Consider the following 12,715-nt stretch of genomic DNA (forward strand, 5'->3'; position numbering starts at 1 on the left):
TCCCTGGGCCAGCTCTGGAGCAGGGGCATGGCTGAGCTTCAGGGGCAGTGGCTTGCTGCTAACCAGAGCTGTTGTGTAGCATTCTCACTGGAATATGTCTGTGACACTGACCAGGCATCAGCCTGTTCCTGTCGGAGACCACTGAAAACATTTACAGATACTGTTTTGACTTGACAGTATAAAGAGATCATGTGTCTCCCAACAGCATATTCTGCAGAAATAGGCCCCAAGGTTTGCCTCTTGACAGGCTACAGATACGTGATCAACAGTTAGTTAAAAATCTAATAAACTTCATTCTCCTTACATAGTAACTTGGAAAGCTCCTGCAGTGGTGGTCAATGGCTCTGTACAGAATTGACTTCTTGCCTCCACTCATGGCCACCCTGCAGTTACCATCATTTCTAACTGTGCCCTGGGTAATTGATGCTTCCTCTAGTCACTGTGTCTTTAAGAGCCTTGTGGAGGTGAGAGCAGGAGACAAATCAGAATACACGAGATAGAAGAACTGAGTCTCATACTTCAGCAGGCTCTTTCATTCCCTTTTAGCCTAGTTGTTGCCTAAGTTTAACAAAATTTCACCTGCCGTATTTAGCGTTGCAGGGAGAATGGCCCTCAGCAATGTCCTCCGTTGTAAAGCTAGTGGAAGGAATTGTCCCTGACCTTTATCTGAAGTCACGTGTGCAAAGCATGTGCGTGAATTTATGTATGAACAGGATCTCTGCCCTCTGTCAACTAAGAACAGCAAAAGGAAAGAAGATACACTCCATCGTTAACCAGTCTGATTCTGTGTCTAAGCCACTGGGAAGAAAACAGTCAGTTCCTCCCAGTCACATCTAACACACTTTTCTCAACATACAAAGAAACCTAGGAGTAATACCAGCCCATACGCACATCCAGCTAATAGCTCATAATCTTAATTGTGCAGTTTCAATTAAATACATCTTTGGAATTTCTCAATTCTGAATTATTCTTAATTAAAATAGATTTTCATTTTAGCCCTTTAAGATTTGCATATGGCTTTTTACAATAAAATGCATATATTTCATGAAGACTCAATGTAGATTATGATCTTAAATTAAAGGGGTTTTAAGTTTAAATCTTAAGCATAATCCTAAATCTGTGTTTATTCATTCTTTGTGCCCAAATTATCCCTCAGGGCACAGTTTCACCTGCTCTTCAGAGCTAGATATACCTTCCACTTCCTCCATTCGGGATTTTCCATTGTCTTTGTTGTTAGCTGCCTTTCAAATGATGCTGTATTTGTGGACGTGACTGACAGCCTCCAAGCTCACAGGAGCTCCTTGAGAGCAGAGACCATGCTGCTACCTAGCAGATAACCTTATATCCAGCAGGCTCCTGCTAACTGCATATTGAGAAAAAAACTGAAATAAGCATCTATGTGACCATGCAGTTAGTAAGTTGATTCCTTCTGCATTTCTAAATCTTCATGATTGAAGCCTTGCAGTCACAACTAATGGGTCAGTCTGCACACTACCTTAACAAATACATCCACATTACTAGTTATTGCAACAAAGAATTGAATATCAATTTCTCTCAGTTTAGATATCTGCCCTCCATCGTAGTTGTTCTCTGGTGGAACAGTACAGTACTCTGGATTTAATGGTATGAATTCCTGTTTTAATTCCAGCACTGTATCGAGAATCCCCTCCAGAGGTAAAGATGCGGTCTCCTCCTTTAACACCCAAGGAGAAAATCAGAGCAGAAAAGTTCCCAGCTTCTCAAAAGGTATGCACTGTCAAAAATGTGTGTTGTATCTAGGATGCTCTGATGTTTTTCAATCTGTATAAAATGTTCCTTTATTTTTCATGCTTATGATCTTCCATTGTTTACATTGTTACTCCTTTTGATCTGGGCACCAACATGAACTAGATGAAGTGAATGTTACAGCCATTTTCCAGATAAGGAAACTGAGGAGGCTCAGAGAGGACAAAGTCCTAAACCCCCAAGTCACAGCCTGTGCTGGTCCACAGCCCAGAAGTAGAACTTGTGACTTCCAGCATGCTGCTCTCCACTCTGTACTTGTATCTTCGGTTCTCACACTAACCCTGCATCCCTCACCTAGAAGGTACACAGTGATGCCAGAAGTCACAGGAGTCCACAGAATAGAGATGCTCTATCCCTTCAGGATAGTTCATGTCACTTGCTAGTAACTGAAGATGCTTTCAACTGTTGTCAGCCAGAGAAATGCCATTGCCTTTTAAGGTCTGTGCCATCAGAAAGAGCAGTGTCTTTCTGGTGTGAATAGTATTTCTATGCATAAGATGTATTAGACCTGTTCCATTTGTGACATTAGCTCTTGCCTTAGGCTGAGAAGCCATGTCAGTTTTTTATTATGAACACACACACACACACACACACACACACACACACACACACACACACACACCAATATATGTATCTTGTGGTTTTGGCAATTGACCCCATCCTGTACAAGCCATTCAACATGTCGTTACTTAGTTCTTTCATGCTGACTATTCTTTTAGCCCAAATGAAGCTGTATAAGTGGACAAGGCACTTACCTTATGGTTTTGACAGGCTGCTAGTAAGCCACCTAAGCAGGTAGTTTCAACAGACTCTTGGAATGAGAATGAAGAGCATATGCATGTTCCATTGGGAACACATGGAAAGAAAGCCTTCCATTCTATTCTGGGAAGGCCAGGAAGAGCTCTCAAGGGAAAAAAATTTATAGTCTAAAGCTTCGAGGACTTAAAAGAAGTGTTATATGAAGTTATACAAACTATTTGGGGGTTCTTCTTAACTGAACACAAACATACTGTAAAATCTGTCTGAGATGCACGCCCACACACTTTGCCTCGTTAATTCCTAATTATCCTCTATTCTCCTCCAAAGCCTACATGAGATACCTCTTCTAGAAATGATCCTTGAACTTGTGCGATACAGGCTGCAGGTTGGACACACCTACCTGTCAAGCGGTTGGATTATCTGAGCATTTAGTAGTCAAGAGGACCCTAACAGCTTTGCACTGGAATCAACATGACAAGCCAGTGGAAGCCATTCTCAGGGTTTTACTTGGAAGAAGTGAGTGGGGGGAGCATGAGTAGTTGTTGGAGGAAGATAAGATGTCCAGCTATTTTTCAAGTATTGAAGAGACACAGACTGATATGCCATGGAGGCAAAATCAGGACATGATGGATTGTGGAAGACACAGGAGTTTGTTTTATTATAGAAGAACAAAATGACCAATGAGTTTTGGCATAGACCAGTGCTTCTCAACTGGTAGTGATTTTGCCTCCCAGGAGACATTTGGCAATGCCCAGAGACTTTTGTTGTTATGTCAGCTATAAGGAGCAGGTAGGGTACCACTGGCATCTCTGCAGTATTTAGTGGTCATCACTTATCCTTCTACAACTCAACAGAGAATTGACTAGGCAAATATGGCAAGAGAGTCAAGCTTAGAGCAGCCTCCCTTTCAAATGGAGGGGGAGAGAACTTGGGTAAAGTCAAAGCCTAGAAATAAAGAGTGAGTTATTTCCTGCATGCTACACCAGATTGGAGAATTCAGAGAAGCAAGAGAAGGCTGGTAGACTTAGAAAGCTAGGTTTGCCACTAGGTTACAGGAAGCTATCCATTCTACGAATCAACAGCAGATTTAAAAAAGAGGCAGATGCTTTTCCTAGTTCAGGGCTCTTAGAACAAACATGCAATAGTTTGTAATGGCTTACATGACGGATCATTCCTGCCATATGGAGCCTGGCAAGTCCAAGGTCGAGGTGCTAGTAGATCTGGTGTCTGTCGAAGGTAGACTTTGGTTTGCGGTTCTATTGCGACCTCACAGGACAGACAGACAGACAGAGAAGGCTCTCTCATTTCCTGTTTTGCAAAAGCACAAATCCCACTTGTGAAGATTCTATCCTTACCACCTCATTATCTCCCCAAACCATCCTGGTGAGGCTTGACGGAATTTTGAAAAGATATACATCATCCACTGGTAACAATTCTATACTCAATTTACAACCTAGATAAATCCGTGCCATGGAAATACAGCATTCGCATGGGGGCAGGAACAAGGCTTTGGGTTTAGTGTGAATTGCAATGAAAGATGGAGCCTTACTGGTGTCCCCAACTTACACTGTGCTGACCACTGAAATGAAGGCCATGCACTCCTGACTCTAAGTGTGTTCCTCTCCGTTGAGTCTGTCAGCCAGAGGGGAGAGTAGGAGTCTTCTGTATTTAACGGCTCCTGTGAAATTGGTCTTGGCCTCCCTCATCATGATGTGCCAGTGTTCCTAAGGACCACTTACTTCAGAGAACTCTCACTGCTCTGGACCACTCTTTTGCTGTGTCATGGTCTTAGTTTAGACTGTAGTTGAGTTTCCAGTTTTGATCTCCATGCTGCAGACAGACCTTTACATTCATCTCCCAACATACTAGTTCTTCAAGTGGCAAGCCTAGCACTTATGGTCCAAACCCTAATTCTAAAAGATCTCAAGAAAATATACAGTATGCAAATTAAAATCGTTTTAAAAATGAAATAGTTAGGCCACAGATGAAGCTCAGTTGTAGAACACTTGCCTAGCATGCACAGAGCCTTGGCTGGAGTCCCTGCAGAAGGAAGACTGATTAACAATACTAATGCCTAAAGCAAGTGTCGCACAGGGTAAGAATACATTTGGGCCAGGAAATAGGACATTCCCACAGAAAAGTTGGAGCTCAGATCAGGGTTTAAAGTTAAGGTGAGTGAATTGATTTTCTTGAAGAATATAATTTGATCTGCCGTATATGAATCCATGTGTTAGACTAGAACATACAAGAGAGCAGTGGGTATTAATTTAGTGATAGATGGTTGTCTAGCAATCCAAGACACTGGTTCAGTCTCCAGCATTTAAACAGTTAGGAACGTACGTGTGTGTGTGTGTGTGTGTGTGTGTGTGTGTGTGTGTGTGTTCCTAATTATATAAATATATATCCATCCTCTGAGGAATTTGACGACTGTGTATTAGACAGTGTGATAATTCCTGGAGAGAGAGTGTGTGAAAAGATCTAAGCTAATGTAAAGAGAAGTCCCTGATAAACAGAATGTTGCTCCAGGCACTAAAATGCCTTGAATACCCTGAGTCATGAAGCTGACAGCCTATCTTGAGAGATGTGAACCCGAGCCTCCCTAGCACCTGGTTAGTTGTATTTCTTAATTAGCCCTTTATCAAAATGGGTATGGCTTGATTTTATCAAGATTCTGTCATCTAAGCACACCATAAAAATGCATCAGAGATTTAACTTTGAATGCAAGCCCTTTCTTATTATCATAGATAAGTTTTTTTAAAGAACATGAAAAGTGACTAGGGTTTGTGGGAGGTCTGAGTTCATATTATAATGGAGCTGGTGCCAGCACTGAAGCTCCGATTCTAGCTCAGCTACTTCCTTGTGCAGATGAACAAATTGAGATCCATAAGTAGGGAACTGTTCATTCAGATGACACTGCTAATAAGGGGTGTGGCCTCCGTAATCTCAGCCATGTCCTCTGTGCCATCTTATTATAATAGACAGTCGTTAACCTCCACAGCCAGACTTTGTGTCACTGTGGCTTTTTACATGCCTGTCTCATGTTTATTTCAGTGTGCCTTCTTCCCGTGGAACTTCTGAGAATTATGTTCTATATATTCCCATATATAAACAAATACATTATATTTGTTTCTGTTTTTGAGATGGGGGGTCTCACTCTATTGCCCAGACTGGCCATGAGCTGCTGAGTTGAAGGATTCTCCCAAGTGGCTGGGACTACAGGCTTGTGCCAATATGCTCAACTTTATTCTCTAAACTTTTAAGGGGGAAAAGGAAAGAAACCTCAATAACTGTCCTTTTTAAATTTACTTCTGTTCAAACTATACAATAAGAAGTAAAATGATGCCTTTCAGCGGCTTGGCAGCTGCCAGCTCCTCCAAGTTCTTCCCAGTGGACACACCTGCTCTGTTGCGTATTACCTGGCACACTGAAATGGTGGTGGCTGGCAGCTGCCTGTGTCGCCTGGGTGGAGATGGATGTTTTTCTCCAGGCTCTTCTAGGACTTCTGGACCAGGATGTGCTGCCAATTTGCATCTAATAGAAAAAAAAAAGTCATTCTAGCAACTTGGTCTTATTTTTTTCATTTGTGTTTTAGACATTTTTAATTAGTTTTACTATAAAAAGAAATGTATCCTTGTATTTTATAAAATTTAGTGAATAAAAATAATATAGGATTAAAAACAAGTCTTGTACACTTATAATCCTGTCAATTCTACGTTTTTCATGGCCTTCTAAGGTGTTCTCTGCGTGTGAGCAAGCATGACTTCTGTCATGTTGATTTATCTTAATAAAATTAGGATTATCCTTAATGTTCTTTTTTCTCTTACTAATACATCTTGGACACTATTTTTAATTGACACAGAAAATTCTATTTTTAAACTATTTTGGTTTACTAAAACACCCAGAATATTCTTAATTCATAAAATGTTGTAGGTGTTTGTTGTTGTTACTGATAAATGCTCAGTTTTCTTTTCTTTTTGGAATTTTAAAAACAGTGCTTAAAATTGAAAGGCGTCATTTCTCTTCTGTGAGTACTTGGGCATTGACACAGCTGTATGTGTCATAAATAGTTTCCACATATAATTCCAGTGGCTGCCAGATTTAGTGAAGCTTAGACACAGGAATGCTAGATTACTCCTGGAAATACAGCACAGTCACTGTGATGCTTGGGGTATTATTCGTAAAAATTCATTAGACAAATACTAATCGTTAGTTTTGCTTTTCCAAGGTAATTTTAAAACTATACATTGTAGCTCATCTTGATGTAGAAAGAATGTGTTTTAATCATTTTCAGTGTTTTCCTGGCATGTAGAGTCAGTAAGAGCAAGCTGGTTTAATTAAAAATGACCAATTCCTAAGCCAAAGTGCACTGTCTAATTATAATAACATCTGGTTTGGCTTTTTGGTTTTTTGGTTTTTTTGTGTTTTTTTTTTTTTTTGTATAATCCAAAGTAAGAACAGAGAACCCCAAAGCATCAGATAATTCCATGGTAGTTCCTCTTCCAACACACACACAGACACACACACTCACACACAATTTTACACTGGTGATTCCTGTCAGCCTCTCATGAAAACATTGGGTACTTAAACAGCAGGATGCCTTCACTTTTCTTTTTTCTTTTTTTTTTTTTGCCTTCACTTCTTGTTTGCATCTCTTAGTCTTCAGAGAATCTTGTAATTGTGCTAGATGACATTATTTTCAAAAATCACTTTATATAGCAAAAAAATGATTCTACACCAGGGGTGAATTTGAAGTATTCTTAACCATAAGAATAATATGATTTTATTTTTATGTCAAGTACCCAACAAAGATACTTTTGCAGTGGTAATTTTTGATCAGATATCCAAATATATAGAATTCAGAAACACTAAATTACTGGAACACTAAATTACTGGAAATGCAGTTATAATTATTGCCTCCTTCCTAATGCTAAAGAATAATATTAGTTTTTAACTTTAGTAATTCTGAAAGAGAAAACATAGCACTTCCGCAGGGCAAATACATGGAATCCCAGTGATATGACAGTAAAGCCAGAGACCCTGTGCCATTCAAAGTCCGCCCGTCCGCCCTCCACATTAAGACCCCAGTACGAGGAACACCCGCAGCCCTCAGATCCTCAGCCCAGCCGACAAAAGGGGCCATGAGGTCTTGACTCTCTGAAGGGCTAGGGGCTGGGTTTGCAGCTGCTTTGCCTTCTGGGCCTGCATCTGTGCCCCCATCATTGTATTGGCGTGTTTGCCTCAGTCTCAGGGTCCTCTGGTCCCCAGGATGAGGCCCCATAAACTGCAGCTTGTTTTCAGATTATCTAGCCTAGGGTGAGGTCTAGACTATTGCCAGGAGCTCTGAAATACGGAGTCTGTGGGGCAGTCCCTCCATAGTGTGACCCCAGAAGTGGGTTTAGAAAATATTCCTGATGTCTTCTTAATTCCATTAATTAAATTTATTTTTTAAAAAAAATAACATGCATGTGAACTGTTTTCCCATTTAGCAACTCCTAATTTGAGCCTGAACTCAGCCTTTATCACATTCCATTTTGTTACACTGATCTTTCAGTAAAGTTCAATTTATAGACTAATATAGATTCTCAGTGAATATTCTGTGATTTTTTTTAAGACACACAAATAAGTATTTTTAGGGCACTTATCACAGTTCTTCTCAGAGTGTGTCGTGGGCTATGGACCATTTTTGCTTCTGTAAACCTCACTGATTCTCTGAGGTAAGTAGTCTTGAATAATGACTCTGTGGAAGTATAAAAATGGCACTCCACTCCACTCTGCTGTCCTCAGTCCCACATGGCCTAGGACTCTGACAAAGTACCACAGCATGCTCTTCCTGATGATGTCTCCAAGGGCAATCTAAACATCAATAACATTTCTCTGAAAATCTGTTAGAGATCTAAAATGTGAAAGATGTGATTGCGAGAACTCCCCGCCAGTCATTCTGTCAGGACTGTCCTTTAGATAGTGGCAGGACTGATTAGAATCAGCCACTCTATCTTCTGACTTGACAAGCAGCATGACCTTTCCTTCGAAGTTCTCTGACACCCTAACTCTACTGTCATTTGGGAAGCCTTTCTTCTTAAAAGATTATCAACCTCAGCACTATTGGCATTTCAGGACAATAATGCACTGTTTTTAGGAATATGTTGTGCATTGTCAGGGTTCGGGAGATTGGTTTTGTTGTTTAAATTTTGTGAACAACAACAACAAAAGTCTTACTATCGGGCCTTGAACCAAACAACCCTCCTAACTCCTAAGCCACTAGACCTGGAATTATAAAGTATCTCTTAATCAGATGTGGGTACCTGCTGATACTGCTTGTTTCCAGTGTTTGAGGAACTTGATGCTAGTCTTTGCAAAACCCATGGAAACTTAACTATGTGACAATGTTCTAGTTATTACTTAGCAGTCACAGGGAGGTGATCAATGATGGTGCTAATTTCAAGGTTTCTCTTTTTAGGATCATAAAAGGGAATGGACCTTTTCTTATTCAAGGGTCCTTTTTTTTTTTATTCAGATGAACCATGAAATAAAGCTTCTTTCTCAACATATTGGAACAAATTTGCTTTAATCACTCTTTGACTTGAGCATTTCAGCACTGAATGAGCCTTCTCTGTTTCACCCATGCTGTTTCCCTATTACTGTGGGTGTGTCTAAGCAGCCATCACCTACATGCTACTGTATCTTAATGCAGAGAATTTCCCTGTAGTCCATATGACCTCATTTGGGAGGAATTATTCCCTTATGGGAGATTGGAAAATAATTCAAGAGGAAGTAGAAGACCCAAATAATTCTTCTGTTTGTAGGAATTGTAAAATAAAGGAGGCCCATGTCAGCTGGGCAAGATGGCTCAGCTGTTAAAGGCAGTTTCCGCCAAGCCTGATTACCTGAGCTCAATCCGAGACCCACATAGTCAAAGGAAGGAACTGACTCCTGTAACTTGTCATCCGACCCCATACATCCTCACAAGTGCATGCACACTTGCACATACAGTTCATTAATTGGTACACTTTTTCTTTAATGGAGGTCTACTCTGATGTTTTCTACCTTCTTGCTTACCTACAGTCCATTTCTATTCTTTCCAAACCAGGCCTCTTGGACCACAGGAAGTCAGTTCATTCAAGCACCATTGTTTGGCAGTCTGATGCCAGGTGCATAAGCAGCTCTTAGACTCTGTAATTTGTCTCCTCCATCTCCAAGCCTACAGCAAACCACATGCCCCTTTTTGCCACTTGTATTCTGTGTTAATTTGTTGCTTTTTAAAAAACTCACACCATGGTGGCTGTGATCCCCTGCCTCAGTGAGGCACACTGTCTTGTCCCCTTTCTGTTTGTTTTGTTTGACTCCCTGACACACTCCCTGGCACCTTGTCAAAGAAAACGGTACCCACGTTCCTCAAGCACTACTCTTGTGCTCCATGTCGGCTTTGGCTCCTGCCTTCCACAGGAGTTATCACCAACATGAATCCCTCGAGTTTCATCCTGATTTTCTCTGTACTTCTGTAACCTCATCCTGTTTGTGCAGCTGTTTGGAGGGATCAGCACTTCCTTGTGTGGAAAACCCATCCTCAAGCTGGGATCATTTCCTACGTTCATTTTTCTGGTCCTTGGCCCTTACCTCAGGATCCCATTCTCACTCCTTCACCTGTGTGGACATCTTCCTTATTTGTTTTCCACTCATAAGAATGCCTGTTTTGTTGTCAGACACTGTGGTAAAACGAAGTCTGGTAAAAATGACAGTCAATGAATCAGCAATAGTCCCTGCATTACAGCCTAAAGAATGAAAGTGGCATTAGGCATAAGGTCACAAAATTAAACATGAACAATAAGGGAAAGTGACGGGAAACTGTGAGTTCATTTGTGAAAACTGGAATTTATCACTGGGGGGCTACCTCTGGGACATTAGAAACAGCCTGTGAAGAACCTGAGATGACCTAGTGTAGCATCATGGTAGGAGTTTGAGATAAAAGACTGACCTCAAATAAATAGACAGGATCTTGGAATCCTTTATGACACATTAAGGAGTTGGAGTTTATCTCAAGTGTGCTGGGAGCCATCATGGTGCATGTAAACAGGGAGGTGATATGATCACATTTCTATTTCAAAAGCTCATTCTTTGGGGCTGTAACTCAGTAGGGAAGCATTTGCTTAGCTTGAGGCTCCGGTTTGGTCGCCAACACTACCACCAGAAAAAAGAAAGGAATCTCATTCGAAGAAAGATGAGAGGTACCGGAGTAGTAGAAAATGTACTCAGCCTTTCGCTATCAGTTCATATCCCCAACCTCATGGGGAGTAAGCTTCTGCTGCTGTGTCAACATTCCCCAAAGAAACTATTTAAAAGAATGGAAGGTTTATCCTGGCTCACAGTTTCCAAAGTTAGCCAGCAGTCTGCTGGTTCCCTTGTCTTCAGGCCCATGGTGAAGTAAAGCATTCTTGAGGAGAAGCCATGAAGGATCAGAGCCGCTTGTAGATGTATCCAACCTTCTTATTAAATAATAAACACAGAACCAATGCAAAGAAGAAAGCCAAGAGGTCAGAGCTAAGAGCTAAAACCTTACCCTTCCTCCTGCGGTGGTCCTACCTCTCCGAACCAGAGCTACCCCTGTGTTAAAGTCTTTATATAGAGTTCCTGTCCTGCCTTCTCATTGGTTGTAAACCCAACCACATGACCGCCTCCTCACAGCCTGTCTGTATAGGCCTCCAGGTTTTCCATGATTGGTATTAAGATTAAAAGCATGTGTATCCAATAATGGCTGTATCCCTGAACACACAGAGACTTACCCAGCTCTGCCTACCAAGTGCTGGAATTACAAGCGTACGCTACCACTGCCCTGCTTTCCTATGGCTTGCTAATAGCTCTGACCCCCGGGCAACTTTATTTATTAACATACAAATAATATTTTAATATAAATAAAATATCACCATAGCCGCTCGCCCCTTGGCAGCCATGGAAGCAAAGAGGTAACTCGAAAAGAACTAAAGTCAAGATACACCCTCCAGGGAGTGTCCCCTGTGACCTACTTCCTCCACCAAGGCCTTAGCACACACAGTCCAGTAATGCTAATCAATTTTGCATCGATCAACATATTAGTCCACTGATGGGAAGCATTTTGTACCTAACTGTAACAAATGCTACCAACAACAGTTCACACTAGTATTTCTGATGAGACTGGAAAGGGCTGTCTGTGTGCAGAGTACTTAGGTCCATAAACCCACTGCCTCAGCTTCCCTATATTCCAAAGAAATCAGCAAACAGAAATTGGTAAAGGAAAATGAGTTTATTTAATGTTGGCCAAGCAGAAAGGAGAAAGACATCTGAATTCCTCTCTGCCATGCCTGTGGCCATCTCACAGTATATAGAAAGCCAAGAAACAAAGACCAGAAAGTATGTAAATGGAGCTGTGAGACAAGTTAGCCCAGGTTACCTCCATCGTCTCTGTTGTAGTTTACAGCTTTTGATTCAAGTCCACAGACAGAAAAAAGCATCTTAAAGGTCCCCTGGTTTTTGTTGTTTGGTTTTGTTCATTTTGTTTTGTTTTTGAGAAAAGAATAGGAAGGAGGGTGTAAGAGCCCTACCCTGGCCTAGTAGAGTTCCTTGTCCTTAGGTCTGTTTGATAGATACAGAGTGAGAGCTCTTTGTATGGATGTTAGCTTCAAACTTGACTCCTACATGCCTGTTAGACATTCTAATTTTCCAAGTACAAAGGGTGATGGTTTGAGAGATAAAGGAGAGTGAGCAAGTATCTATGTCCCTTTTAGGATATATCCCCTCCCACTAGGGCTTTGCCTAAATGCTTCATACAGTATGTCAAAAGAACCATTAAAGTCATATCAGACATAGTTGGAAAGTCTATCCTAATCCCAGACAAACTTCATTTAACATTTTTTAAATGAAACTCAAGCAGCAGCTTTTAAAATCCAACATTTTAATACAACAATCCAAAGATACATTAATTTGTCACATGCTAATGAATGACACCAAGAAAATGCTGTGTTGGTTTCTTTTCATTCCATAATGAAATTGTTTTGGTTCCATAGGTGTATCTATAGTAAACACACTGACATTCATAACAAATCATTTCGGATCCTGGTTGTGTCCAGGCAGCCCTTGCTGGCACTCTGTGGCATAATGGCAAACACAGTGCAAAGTGTGTATGTGGTGGGTTTAGCACCAA

At 41.0% G+C, this 12,715-nt stretch overlaps 1 protein-coding gene across 4 annotated transcripts in view; it reads left to right on the forward strand.

Moving 5' to 3' along the window:
- The window catches only part of Ahi1 (Abelson helper integration site 1), a 148,055-nt gene that overhangs the window by 116,819 nt on the left and 18,521 nt on the right, over nt 1-12,715 (forward strand). For all 4 annotated transcript variants that reach the window (XR_008221238.1, XM_052751154.1, XM_052751153.1 and 1 more), the window contains one exon: nt 1,649-1,746. Coding sequence is in view for 3 of the 4 variants with exons in the window: in XM_052751154.1 (XP_052607114.1) it covers nt 1,649-1,746 (98 nt within the window). In the remaining variant the exon portion in view is untranslated. The remainder of the gene's footprint in view (nt 1-1,648; nt 1,747-12,715) is intronic.

The sequence above is a fragment of the Peromyscus californicus genome, unplaced genomic scaffold, assembly GCF_007827085.1.
Source record: "Peromyscus californicus insignis strain IS unplaced genomic scaffold, ASM782708v3 Scaffold_22__1_contigs__length_63687245, whole genome shotgun sequence".
In the NCBI taxonomy this organism is placed as follows: Eukaryota; Metazoa; Chordata; class Mammalia; order Rodentia; family Cricetidae; genus Peromyscus; species Peromyscus californicus.